Here is a 12800-nt window from a genome sequence, read left to right on the forward strand (position 1 = left end):
CCTATGTATGTGTTATCACAATTCAAACAGTCTATTTTGTAAATTACATTAGGCGTGTCTAACTTGTCAATCCTAGGTTAAAATTTTGTGAAACACTCATTTGCTAAGGTGTTTTTAGTTTTTTCTGCTATGTTGATATTATGTGATTTGAATATATGTTTTATTATTTTTAATTTTTTTTTATTTAACTTATCTTAGAAAAACTGATGATGGTGGAAAAATACACCGAAACGTATTTTAATTGATAAATAAAGACAATAAATGACCTGAAACCCAGGAATTAATTTTGATTTGGAATTGAAACACAGTCAGGAAAGTATATACAATTACAAACATAACGCAGTTTCACCCATTTCCAATTGACTACTTGTTTATATATGTAAACATTACGTTTAACTACGTATTAAATCTTGTATTACTTATACAATTGGTTCAAAATGCCACATTTTTGCAGTGTCGTTAAATGCGCAACGAGATACGGTTTCTTTTTTCCGATTTTAGCGCGACAGAAGAGAGATGATTTGAATGCTTTCTCTAGTGAACGTCGAAATGTTTGTGTTAAGGCTTTAAAACGGGTGCCTCTGGGTGAAATCTTTGTGAGAAATGATCGTATTTGCTTACGACATTTCATAACTGGTAAGTATTTGTACAAAAAAGTGATTTTTGCTACTGTTTATGTTTGATTGAAGGAAAACCAGCTGGCTTGGAAGACAAAACTAATCCAGCTGTGTTGCCCAACGAAAATTTAGGAAACATTTGTACTCTCTAGCCAGGTCAATCTGCCGCCTACTCCCTATTTAAAAGGTTTTTAAAAAGAGCTAGAATGAAGCCAGAGGTTGGTTGTTATAACATTAAAAGGCCATTATGCCTTTTAATGTTATAATATATGTAATTTCTTTTATATAATTATTTTAATGATCTAATAATAATAAGCTGCTGTGTTTAGGTTGTTTTTAAGTTGTTTCTGCATGGTATACAAGAATTTGACAGTGTTTCACAATTTATTGAAGAAATTTGAGCAAAGCAGATTTATGGAAGCCGTATTAGTGAGTCAGTTCAAACTGATGTACCTAACTGAAGAATATTCAAGTCGTCTTTTTCAGAACTTAGATTTTTGCAATTCAATAATGTACACCTTGCAAGCAAAAGTTCAAGTGATGGATGTCAATGAGAATTATGTTAAAAATACATGCTTTATCCCTAACGTGTGTAGCTGATATCTCTTGAACCGTGCCAGACTCAGCATACTTGTAAACTTGCAAATCTTTATAAGCTTTGAGCTGTAATCCAATGTAAAAACTACGGCTTTAAATTAAGTAATTCACCAAATACGTCGTGATGTTGTGGAGAACTTATAAATATCAAGCCGTAATGACCAAGGGGGATCAAACAAGGGTCAAAAACTTCAGTTTGTTTATCGTATCTCCACTAAGCCTTGAATAGTATGCACTTCAAGACATAGTTATACTCATCGGACATTTGTTCTAAATAAAAATATTCTCTTTCCTCAGCCTGATAACCACCCCTGTTTATAAATATAAGTATTATCAAAAATGTAATATTCAAGTTCATTTTCACTTGCTCCGCCTATGACTGCGCTTCTAGAATTTCCTTCATTATAACAATTAAGCGTAAATGATCAACAGCAACCAAAATCCAATTGAAAAGTAAAAAATACAAATACACCAACGTAAAATGATTAATAATAAATTGTGTAAGGTTAGATTACACAATAACACATGTTTAATACTGAAAGCAGTGAACTAGGCATTCCAATAACTATCATTTCGTTACAGAAATAACGCAAATGCAGTATTAAAATAAGGAATAACATTAGTACTGCATGACAGTATTTAGCATGTCCAAAAGTCTCTAATACCAACGGAACTAGAAGTAATTTAAAAAATAATCATAAATAAGTTTTTCTCCAATTGACATTGACGTTGACAAAAAATTGTCAGTCAATTCTTTGTCTATCTAACCTTTTTCGTAACTGCTATAGTTTCGAAGATCCCTGTACTGGTCATCAAAAAAAACTCACCCTGTATATATGTACATATATTTTCAGTATATATTCTACTTGTTTTATTGGAATTTCAAAACCGCATTGCGTATAGGTATTACGAATTAATTGAAAAAATAAATTTCATACTTAAAATAATATTTTTTATTGCTTCATATGGTGCGTTTCAAACAACAAAAGTCACAATTTACGATGTTGATTGATATCTTTGAGTCAAGAATGAATACACAAAAATCTTAAAAATTCTTAGTTAGAAGTAAAGTTGCTTTATATGAACTGAGAACTTACATAGAGTTACTAATATAATATTTTTATATAAATATAATATATTAATTTTTCAACAAATGTTGAAATAAAACTGTTAAGGTTTTGAATTATTCACATACTCCAATAAAATCGCTAAACTGACGTAACAGACACATACCACAGTAAAACCTATAATATTCACTAAAACTAATGAGGATGTAAAGTGTTTAAAATAATAAAGGGTGATCGATGATGTAAATACGTTAAAATACAATTTGGGCAAATTAGTCGCCAAGTACATTAACCATAAGACGAGACAATAAATTGATCGAAAGATTATCTTGATTACACATTCTGTCTAACATCAATAAAAAATAAAAATCTAAAATGTGTAAAGAGAATGTCAAATCTCTCGTGTAAAGCAAGATACTAAAAAAATATCGAGTGATGTATAATCGAAAGAATGAGAATTCACTTAAAAAAACCTGTTAAATGTGATTCAAAATAAATAAAACTTGCCTGCTTATCAACAGCGCCTTAGTCATCGCCATTCGAATCGATCTCTGAAACAATACCGCAAATTATTAACATACAACTGAAAATCTACTAAGTTTCAGTTTTACCTTCTTTTACTTCCTGCTTAATCTTGAAAGGTGCCAGGTCGTTGTTTGTTGGCGACTCGTCATTTTCCGCGCCCTCCACTTTAACTTGAACTACTGAACTATGGAATGGAAAATACTCAAAATAATTTGACGCTTAAAAGGTAAGAAAAGTGATACTTACGAGTCAGCATTGTCGTAGTCTTCGAATGATTCATACCCGCCAGGTCGGAAAAAGCTACCATAGGGATGCGATGTGAAATCAGCGTCAACTCCGTTGTTCCAGTTTGACATGCTAGGAGTCTAAATACACACTTGTATTAAAAATGTGTAGCTCAAGGACAATTATTAGTAATGAAAAGATTGCTAGTTTCATTGGTATTGTTTCCAAAAAGAAAAGGGAAATAATTCGGATATCAACTCCTCTTAGCAAACTGCAGCCAGTTTCTTCTGTTCAACCTACCTCATCAACTCTGGGTACTTCAGCAGCCGTATTATTGCCATTGGTTGGTTCGGCCTCACTTAGTTTGGGGGCATTTTGTGGTTTTGCATCACCCGGTAATCCTATTAACACGAAACCTTAGCACTAAATTGAACCAAGTCCCAGGATCGTACGTACCAACAGTACCATGAAGTCGTCTAAATCTTACGATTAGGCTTTTATTATACATTTCAGACGAATGAGTGTTTTGAAATGCTTCGATCGCATCATCCACTTTGTTGAAGCAAATGAAGGCATATCTGGTATATTTCATTTTCTTCGCAAATCCTATATCTACTCGTTTGTGTTTGGGATACGCCTTTTTAACATCGTCTACAGTCACCTGAACCCCATAAAGGCAGTGTTATAAATAATCAATAATTGTTCAGTATTGCGAACAGGTTAAACTAAAAGTAAACTCAACACATAAAGCTGCTTAAACTTACCTCTTGAGCCAAATTTCCTACATACAGGGTCAAAGGGTCAATATCTTCAGGCCCCTTCACCGAATCTTCCTCTTTGTTCACTTTTTTCTCCGCTATTAAGTATCCGTTTCCAAATTTAATTTTCTGCAAATCAGTTATCACTTCATCCATGCAGGCCCAATTCTGCAAAAAAAAATTTCACCTAATTGTCTGAAAAGCCTCAAATCAAGTTTGAATAAGCATCAGATCTCAAAATATTCAAATTGATAAAATAAGCTGATTTGAAGCAATATCGGGTATGTATTCATTCTAAACGCTACAGACAAAATTGATAGTTCTGAACTTACATTTAGAGTGACAAAGCAATATCGTGGAGTAGACGGTTGTTGGAAGTGAACACTTTCAATTTTCGAGTGAAACTTTGAGACGATTTCCCGGTTCAGCTCCAAGTCAGGAAACTTGATAATCAGTGACGGGCTTTTGTGTCGTTTGTTGAAATCTCGTTCCACGTCCAGCGCTTTTTGCGCGTCCTCCAAAGTCCAGTCCTTTTTCGACGGCATGTTTTGCGATAGAGGTTTCTTTTTCTTTTTTGGCATTTTCCTTGATCCATCGAAGTCATTCTAGAGAAACAAAAATTGGTATAATAGGAACATTAAAGTATACAAATACACATTTTAATAACAAATAGACTTCATGTTTCATGAAGAATCGCGTTTAAGAATTCCAATAAATAATGAACCAGTATTACAGCCAAACTCCGAACTCACCTCCTGCGGCCTTTTCCTATTATTGTTAAAGCCACCTCTTTTGTTAGATCCATTACCATACTTTCCTTGATACTGCATGGCCCGATAATTCCCCTGATTCTGGTTTACATATTGTCCAGCTCCTGTACCAAATTATATTATTTACAGGGCTGCTAGAAGTTACCTTTCGTTGCTTGGCTTTCAGGGTCAATTTGCTAACAATTATTAAAATGAGCCACCTTACCCATGCTCATAGGTGCATTATATCCATACATGTTCATATCTCCTAGACCGTATGGTGAAGGCGAAGCAGAGTTATGATACATGTTGGCGCTTGGCAGGAGTGGAGGTGCAACAGAATACATACGTGAACCAGCTGGGGCAGACGTTTCAGAATGAGCTAATTGAGCATTTGGAGGCCTGAAAATAAATAAATATGATTATAAATTACCCTTTACAAAACGCTTAATGAATAGTTTGCTCTCAACAATAAAGTCAGTTTCGTATTGCGTAATGGCAATTCCAGATAAACAATAATTGCGAATTTCGTCAGAATCATTTACCTCAAAATGCGCTGTTTAAACTGAAAAATTACTGCTAATTTTCTGCCAGTCAAAATTCGAGGATTAATACTATGTGATTTGCATCAATTTTGCTCAATTAGAAAATTGTACAAATGCTATTGTTTTCCTTCACAATATGCACTTAGATCTATTAATAGAAGCATGTAACTCTAAAGTATGAAAGTGTAGATTGTGGGCCAAATTAGCGGGTTTAGTATGTACGATTTGTGGATGATGCATTTAATACCAGATACTAATCATCGCAATTGAGAAATGTATTCGGATTATTGATCGATATACAATGGTGCCTTCACTGGCAAATAATGAAACAGTTTATTGCACTCAAACTAGCGTTTGTATGTATACACAATGATCTAAATTTTAACGCAATTAAATCAATTTGATTCGACATACCTTGTCCCTGCTGTTTGCAAATTTGGACCAATGTTTGATCCCATGTAATAGGCAGCAAAGCCTGGAATATTAAAGAAAAACCATGAACATGAAATTTGAATGAGCCAAACAAATTTAATTGTCACTTTTCTTCAAACATCTTACCAGCATCATTTGCAATTCGTTTATTATGGTCGACATTGGAATGATTTTGGAGCGAGGGATGTCCAGCATTTCTTGGACCAGCCTGATTCTACAAAATAAACATACATAATAAACATATATATATATAATGTGCTGTAAATCCTCGACATCATGAAAGAGCCTCATTTATTATTGATGTACGAAGTATACGGTGTTCTGTGTGTTTCACAAGTATCACTGATATATAATGTTCCTATTGAATCCCAAAAGTAGTTCGGAATAGATAGGCACAACAAATATCTTGGAACGTCGAATAAGTGCTAAGCGAAAGATTAAGCTTTGATCAGCTCGATTACGTATTGCATAAATCTGGCAAAATTTCCGTCAATCCAAATAGAGATAATCATATTGCATTTAACAGAAAAACATTACAACAATACACTTACAATAGGATAATTTGGTGGTGGTGGAGGACGACTAAAGTCGCTATTTAGTAAACTTTTAGCATTAAAAACACTCATTTCTAATAAATTTATGTAACACAAAAGGTTAGCATATGCTTAGAACATAACAATTTGTTTTTTCAATATTTGCAACGTTTTTCTTGTGACAAAAATGTACGATTTTACATCTTAGGATGGATTATTTACGATCAAATGTCCCATAATTCTGACAGCCGAGATTGACTGGATGTTGTAGGTTATAAAGTGCACAGTGAAGTCAGCCAGTATCGAAATATACAGCGTGATATAGTTGATTGATGGTGACTTGAAAATTAGAAAATTTAATTAAAAATTGATAATAAGAAAATGACGGTTTTTTGAAAAATTAGAGCAAAAATTAATTAGTTTATTTTTTCACGACACACCCACAATAGATATTTCATTCATTGATTCAGCATTATTGTAAATAAATGTTCATTTCAAATCTGTTTTTATTCGCTTTTTTATTTTATTATTATATATATATTTTATTTATATTATTTTATTATTAATCAGGTAGTAAAGTCATGAAACTTTTTAGAACTTTTTCACTTATAGTGTTGCACACTAAATTTCGGACACCTTGTATATGAACTTTTGCTAATAATGTGAGACCTGTGGCTGTATGGAGTATAAACAAGTTATTCTAGTAACAAAAGCAATCGAATCAAATTTACGATAAGAATATAAAGATAGGTGAGATGAGACTTCAAAGATGATAAAATTTACTTTTTCAGTAATCCAGAATTTTCAGTTCCAGAATCCAAGAATTGCACTTCTTGGATATTTAGGCAAATCATTCATAAAAGTTGGATTTAATTTGAAGTAAATGAATTTTGTTTAATTGAAGCTTACCTTTTCATCTTTGCTTGATTCTTTACTTACACTTTTGAATAAATACAGATAATAGGTATTAGAATAGATTTGAAACATTTTTGATAGTTGTCGTGCTGTCGATCTGACATTGCAGACACAATTATCTGTTCCTGTTTAGTCTCGTAGAATGAAATGAGATAGAGTAATGGGGCCAATGCCCCATATAATGTTCGGTTTATCCTACTTAGTTGATGGCAAGTATTTTTTTGTTTTCTGTCTCTGTTTTAAATTATGTTGTAAAACAAGACAGACTCTGAGAAGGTCTGGTAAGTTGCCAATCAGCAGCGGCAAACGTCATCTTTAATAATTAACCTTTCAGCTTCAAATTTCAAAAATGTGTCAGCAAGTGTCAGCTTGTTCTAAGCAGTTTTGGCTTTGGGCAAAAATTGGGTAAGAAATTTCATGGTGTATTAAGTCTGAGTGCTGAATGAAATCGGTGATTTCTTTAAATTTAAACTCGACAAACGATTATCGGTTAAAATGTTTCGCTAAATGTTCAACAGAAGCGTGTTTGTCATTGTCTAAAAATGTTTAAGTGTCGAAAATGAATTAGAAATGAGGAGATAAACGGGAAAAAATTGAGAAAATCATTTGTTCAAAAGGCGGACGCTGCTGCGAGACAAAACATGCGCGATGGTGGCGATGGCACATCACATTTTGGGCGTGCGTTTCGGCCAGTGAAAAGCGAGCGAATCGTCGGGCCGAACACCTTTATATTAGTAAAATCGGCCAAGAAATTTACAGTTTCTGATACAGTTGAAAGTGTAGCGGTGCGGGGCCATCCACAGGTGAAAACCATTCATACACGAGCCGCTAATAGAAAATAGAAGTGAGAGTGGGTGCCTAAAGTGAAAATGAAGGAGTACAACCAAGTTACCTTGCCTAACTATTCCTATGTTTTCAATTTCGAGTCTGACTTTATTCATCAAAAAACGAGAACATGGATGCAAGACAACTGGACGCTGGGCTTTTACTATGTGGGAGCATATATGGTATTTATTTTCGGCGGGCAGTATCTAATGCAAAAACGACCCAGATTTGAAATCAGAGGCACTCTGTGTCTGTGGAACACTCTCTTGGCCACATTCAGCATAATGGGGGCGTGTAGGACTGTTCCCGAGTTTATCTGCACCCTCACCCACCATGGGCTGTACCACTCAGTTTGTGTGCCCTCATTTATCGAGCAAGATCGAGTCTCAGGGTTTTGGACGTGGATGTTTGTGCTCAGTAAACTGCCTGAACTAGGTGACACTATTTTTATAGTACTTCGCAAGCAGCCCCTAATTTTCCTCCATTGGTACCATCACATTACAGTGCTGTTATACTCTTGGTTCAGCTACACTGAGTACACGTCCAGTGCCAGATGGTTTATAGTGATGAATTATTGCGTCCATTCCATTATGTACTCATACTATGGGCTAAAGGCTTGGGGCTTTTCGCCCCCCAGACAAGTAGCCTTAGTGATAACTTCCCTGCAACTGCTGCAGATGGTCATTGGCTGTGGCATCAACATGTGGGCCCATCAGCTGCTACAGCAAGGGGTTGAGTGCCATGTGACCCCCTTCAATGTTAAGCTCTCAATTGCTATGTACTTTAGCTATTTTGTACTATTTGCAAGATTTTTCTACAAGGCCTACATAGCGAAACAGAGCAACAGAAAGAGTGCTCCTACCAATCCGGACTATCCCCTAATGAAGTCAAAAGTCCAGTAGTTAGTAGCATTGCCAAGTTATCAGTGTGACAACATTCCCTGCAGACTCAAGTTGCATTTAAAATGTGAAATTTTCCAAAGTGTGAATAAAATGCGGATATTTTCCTAATGTTTTTTCCATGGGTTATTTGGAATCATTGTTGTTGGCGCACAATTATAGATGTTGCATTGTGAAATGTTTGCCGCAGCATTTCACTTTCTTTTTATCTGATTATGCAAGCCTGTAGCAAAGAGCATGTAAGTAATATAGAGTTATATAATAACCGCATTATCAAGGCTAGTAATCTTCAGGTCGATCCAGTTTCGCCTAACAAAGATATTAAAAGCAATAGGCATGTTTACGTGTTTTAATTGGGAGGAATACTGGGCATCCTTCAATAGCAATGTGCCAAATTAATGCATTTCCTCAACTGTAACAATCAACTGAACCCACTGTTTGCTTTCAGTCACCGTTATTTCTGTACCTGATTCACACGAAACAATTATTCACTATTTATTTTCCGCCGAAATCAATCGTTTGATCGATGCCCAGTTTCAAAATCCGCCAAACTTGTTCTAAAAACATATTTTTATACCATAAGCCTTTAACCCGCCCACCTACCATCATTATGCAAATAGCTTTTGTATTGCCATTATTTTCTTACAGATCAATGATAGAGTAATTTATTGCACAAGCTTTTATTTTGGGTATTGGTTCGAAGGTTGTTCAGACTTTGTAGACGTTAAAACATTTTTAAACATTCGAGTAAGCGTTAAAAATCATGTGTAGTAACTGTTATTTATTTAATTAGGTAAACATTAGATTATTACTACACAAGTGTTATTAAAACTAGAGCTTCAACATTATCAGGCGCTGGAGATTGGACTGTTTTATGCCAAGTTGTTGTTCGCATCTACTAATGATTTCAATGTTAATTTGATGTTATTGATCCAACCAGTTTCGCTAAAAATGGCTTTGAAGGACCAGTTTTACTAAGTTCACTACTTTAATTCAATAATCTTTCTTTGGTTGCTAACGATTTGGTTTATTTTTTATTGTATATACTTTCCTGACTGTGTTTCAATTCCAAATCAAATTCATTCCTGGGTTTCAGTCATTTATTGTCTCTATTTATCAATCAAAATACGTTTCGGTGTATTTTTCCACCATCAGTTTTCATGTGTAGCGTTGTTGCTACACATAAAAACTGATGATGGTGGAAAAATACACCGAAACGTATTTTGATTGATAAATAGAGACAATAAATGACTGAAACCAGGAATGAATTTGATTTATTTTTTATATGGAAACTAGTTTATTTATTTTTGGACTGTATTTTTCCTAAAGGTGCACGTTTTTTTAATATTTTCCTTGGGTATCCCTTGAAATATGCACGCTGGCCGGAATCTAAGGCTTAGCAAGTATCCAGACACAATAGAACTGGTTAAAAATTATGCAAAAATCCACAAATGATTGTGTTAAGTACACAGTGATTCAATTGTTAACTGGGAAAGCCAGTGGCCAAAGGTGTATATAAATATGCGTCAGCAAACTCTCTGCTTTCCACATACCTACAGAGTATTGAAAGTAGGAATTTTATTTAAGTTTTTTCTTGCAACACCAGTTTTTCATTAATTAATTCAACTAATCGATCTTTTAGTAACAACTTCTGGTAAAATCACATAGCAATTGAATCAACCCAAAAAAGTTCTATTTTGGCCATCGCAGTTAAGCACTCATTTCCGGACAGCCTGTATAAAATTTTAAGACTATGTTCAATATGAAATTTTTACCCCGAACCCCGAACAAGTTTCTGAATGAGCCAACAGTGAAACTGTTGGTGTGTCATTAGCTTTATCGATTTTTATCGGAATTTTAAAAGTCCTCAGGAATGCATTTGAATGTTAAAAGCGAAAATTCTCGGTTTCAATGCACGTAATTAAATGTTGGCTGAGTTCAAGCTGAAAATGCTTTAAGGAGTATCTGATTTCTTACACTTATGAGCACATGTAATGCAAGCGACTTTCCATGTAGCAGACGTCCTTTACCTAGAAGGCCTAATATATGCATAAGTGTTTCGTAAAATCCAGCTGAAAAGTGCGATTCATATTTAAACATAATCATAATTGTAATGCTTGGCATACTGTAAAGTGCCTGGCCTTATTTTCACGCCAAACAGGCTCGCATAACTTTCATCAAGCGAAAATTTTACTAGCAATTGTTACATAAATGAAGCCAATCTTTGCATCCGCAGGCGGTTGGCTGGTTGCATTAATATTATGTGAAATGTACGGAATTTTCCCGTAAGACTAGAGAAAGAACTGTTGTTCAAACCAGTCGAGAAAATGCTTTTAATTTGAATTTCGCGATCATTCCTGAGTGGATTTTTAAGCTTTAGTTTATTTGTGAACTAGTCACTAGTTATGTATGATGATAGGTTTATATATTTTTTGTAACTGTTCTGGAGAGCTACTGTAGATCCTACTGCAAAAGCTTGCTCCTTGAATGGGTTTTTTCGGAACAATGTGTATATTATAGGCTACTTTTCATTTTTTATATTTATGTATTTTTAACATTATATACCAGTTTAGTATGCGGGTAAATAATAATGTCTGCCGAAAATGCACAAAATGTTAAAATGAGGTGTTCCGGATGCAACGCGCAACCATTACCAGTGTTTGGCATGCTCTTATGAGACGAATCAACTAAACGTTAATTTATGCATTTTTTAAATTTTGCTTTAAAGCAAAAAAACACCTTTGGAATTCTTGTGCTACATACTAATAAATGTAGAACGCATTCAGAGGTTACTGCTGCAATTTGCCTTGACTGAACAGACATTATTATTAATTTGCATTACTTAAGCCGTAGAAAAAGAAAAACAAAGTATTTCTATGACGGTTTTGTCTGGATTTTTTTGGCTATTGTATGTATATATAAAGTTATAAATGGCTGTGAATATTATTTGTTTCGATAGGCGTCAAGAATGAGCATGAACGTAGATTAATTAACCAACAATCAGTTGAAAAAGACCCTAATTTATTTGAAAATGCGACTTTCCGTCTTCAAAGTGCATTCCAAACCTGTCGTAGAAAGCCCATTTATTTCGTTACCATACTGTTATTTGCTAAAATGGTTTCTCGTGATATTCATTCGTATCTCGTGAATTCTGCTTTATAATTCTATGGTTGAAGGATTCACATGATTGAACCGATTTAGAAATGTTTAATGATAAGCCAGCAAATTGACTGTTTCCTGCTTTAACGGTCTAAAAATCTAATCGCATAAACTAAGTACACCTACATAAAGTGTACATTTTTTCAAGTGTTTTTTCAGTGTGTACTTAACGTTCTTTTAACGGAAATAAACACATTGCAGTTGAAGATACATTGATTGGTTGCATTATTTCCTTCCTGAGTCTGACTGAAAATCCTTAAAATATGTAAGCAAAATATACGTTTAAAAGAACTAAACGATCTAGAAGTAAAGAAAATGAAGTTTTATACAACATATTTATCGATAAACTAATGAACAAATTCAAATTGGTTTTATAAGCTGATTCTTTAAATTATCTAAAAATTATTAAAAAAACATGAAAGTTTGCTTTGCAAGAATATAAAATAAGTGAATTAAAACATCAAATTGCGTGGAATTTGCGGTTGATTTTTGCTTCTGATAAAATTATATAATGCTAAAATACAGGATGTTTAGCAATCAAAAATTAGTTGTAAATGAAAGAAAGACACTTTGTTCAACATAATCAATTCATTTTATTCCTGTTTTATATTACTATTTTTGCAGCAATTAAAGGTCATTTTGCCCGACTTTAATTTTTTTATTTTTGAAAAGTATGTTTGTCCTATTTTTATTATTGATTTAATTAGTTAATTGTTTATAATCTACTTGATCTATTTTTTGAGACGCAAACTAGAAATAATTACTTTCATCGAAAAATCGCCTTAAATATTCATTAAAAATGCATGAAAATCATGACTAATAATCATAAAATAACGAAGTTTTTTTAAGCATAAAATGTGTATTTAATTAACAGAAATAACTAGCAGATAATGACTTATTTTTGAAGCTGATTATCAAAATGTCCTGCTATTAACTGTGAATGTTTGGACAAAA

The 12800-nt window shown here is 33.8% G+C and overlaps 2 protein-coding genes and 1 long non-coding RNA gene across 5 annotated transcripts; 2 read left to right on the plus strand and 1 right to left on the minus strand.

Moving 5' to 3' along the window:
• The first annotated feature begins 328 nt into the window (after positions 1–328).
• Positions 329–1559, plus strand: LOC125503788. Of its 2 annotated transcripts, XR_007281070.1 has the most exons (4): positions 329–636; positions 690–804; positions 947–1046; positions 1104–1559. It is a non-coding gene; the product is annotated as an uncharacterized LOC125503788 (long non-coding RNA). The 2 variants fall into 2 exon arrangements; XR_007281069.1 differs by having other exon boundaries at positions 333–636; positions 947–1559.
• Positions 1560–2152: 593 nt separating this feature from the next.
• LOC109537512 lies at positions 2153–7054 on the minus strand. Of its 2 annotated transcripts, none has more exons than XM_048664678.1 (12): positions 6958–7054; positions 5642–5729; positions 5498–5558; positions 4765–4940; positions 4542–4663; positions 4122–4394; positions 3796–3957; positions 3488–3692; positions 3332–3432; positions 3053–3171; positions 2893–2990; positions 2153–2832 (listed from the first exon to the last, which is right to left on the minus strand). In XM_048664678.1, the coding sequence occupies exons 1-12, from the start codon at positions 7033–7035 to the stop codon at positions 2807–2809; spliced, it is 1509 nt and encodes a 502-aa protein (XP_048520635.1). In that variant the 5' UTR covers positions 7036–7054; the 3' UTR covers positions 2153–2806. The 2 variants fall into 2 exon arrangements, with proteins under 2 accessions (XP_048520635.1, XP_019759845.1); XM_019904286.2 differs by lacking the exon at positions 6958–7054 and adding an exon at positions 6067–6323.
• A 281-nt stretch (positions 7055–7335) lies between these two features.
• Positions 7336–9737, plus strand: LOC109537510 (elongation of very long chain fatty acids protein 6). Its single transcript, XM_019904284.2, has one exon. The coding sequence runs from the start codon at positions 7833–7835 to the stop codon at positions 8688–8690; it is 858 nt and encodes a 285-aa protein (XP_019759843.1). The 5' UTR covers positions 7336–7832; the 3' UTR covers positions 8691–9737.
• Positions 9738–12800: the final 3063 nt, after the last annotated feature.

Source organism: Dendroctonus ponderosae, unplaced genomic scaffold (assembly GCF_020466585.1).
Source record: "Dendroctonus ponderosae isolate FM_Combo_2020 unplaced genomic scaffold, Dpon_F_20191213v2 Dpon_F_20191213_3, whole genome shotgun sequence".
NCBI lineage: Eukaryota > Metazoa > Arthropoda > Insecta > Coleoptera > Curculionidae > Dendroctonus > Dendroctonus ponderosae.

What these genes read in the sequence shown, in the direction of transcription:
- LOC109537512 (XM_048664678.1), bottom strand. Translation starts at nt 7,035, where the DNA reads ATGTTTCAAATCTATTCTAATACCTATTATCTGTATTTATTCAAAAGT. An exon ending in TAATGCACCTATGAGCATGG is followed by an intron (nt 4,664 to 4,764) that starts GTAAGGTGGCTC and finishes AATTTGGTACAG; the next exon opens with GAGCTGGACAATATGTAAAC. An exon ending in ATAGGAAAAGGCCGCAGGAG is followed by an intron (nt 4,395 to 4,541) that starts GTGAGTTCGGAG and finishes TTGTTTCTCTAG; the next exon opens with AATGACTTCGATGGATCAAG.
- LOC109537510 (XM_019904284.2), top strand. Translation starts at nt 7,833, where the DNA reads ATGAAGGAGTACAACCAAGTTACCTTGCCTAACTATTCCTATGTTTTC.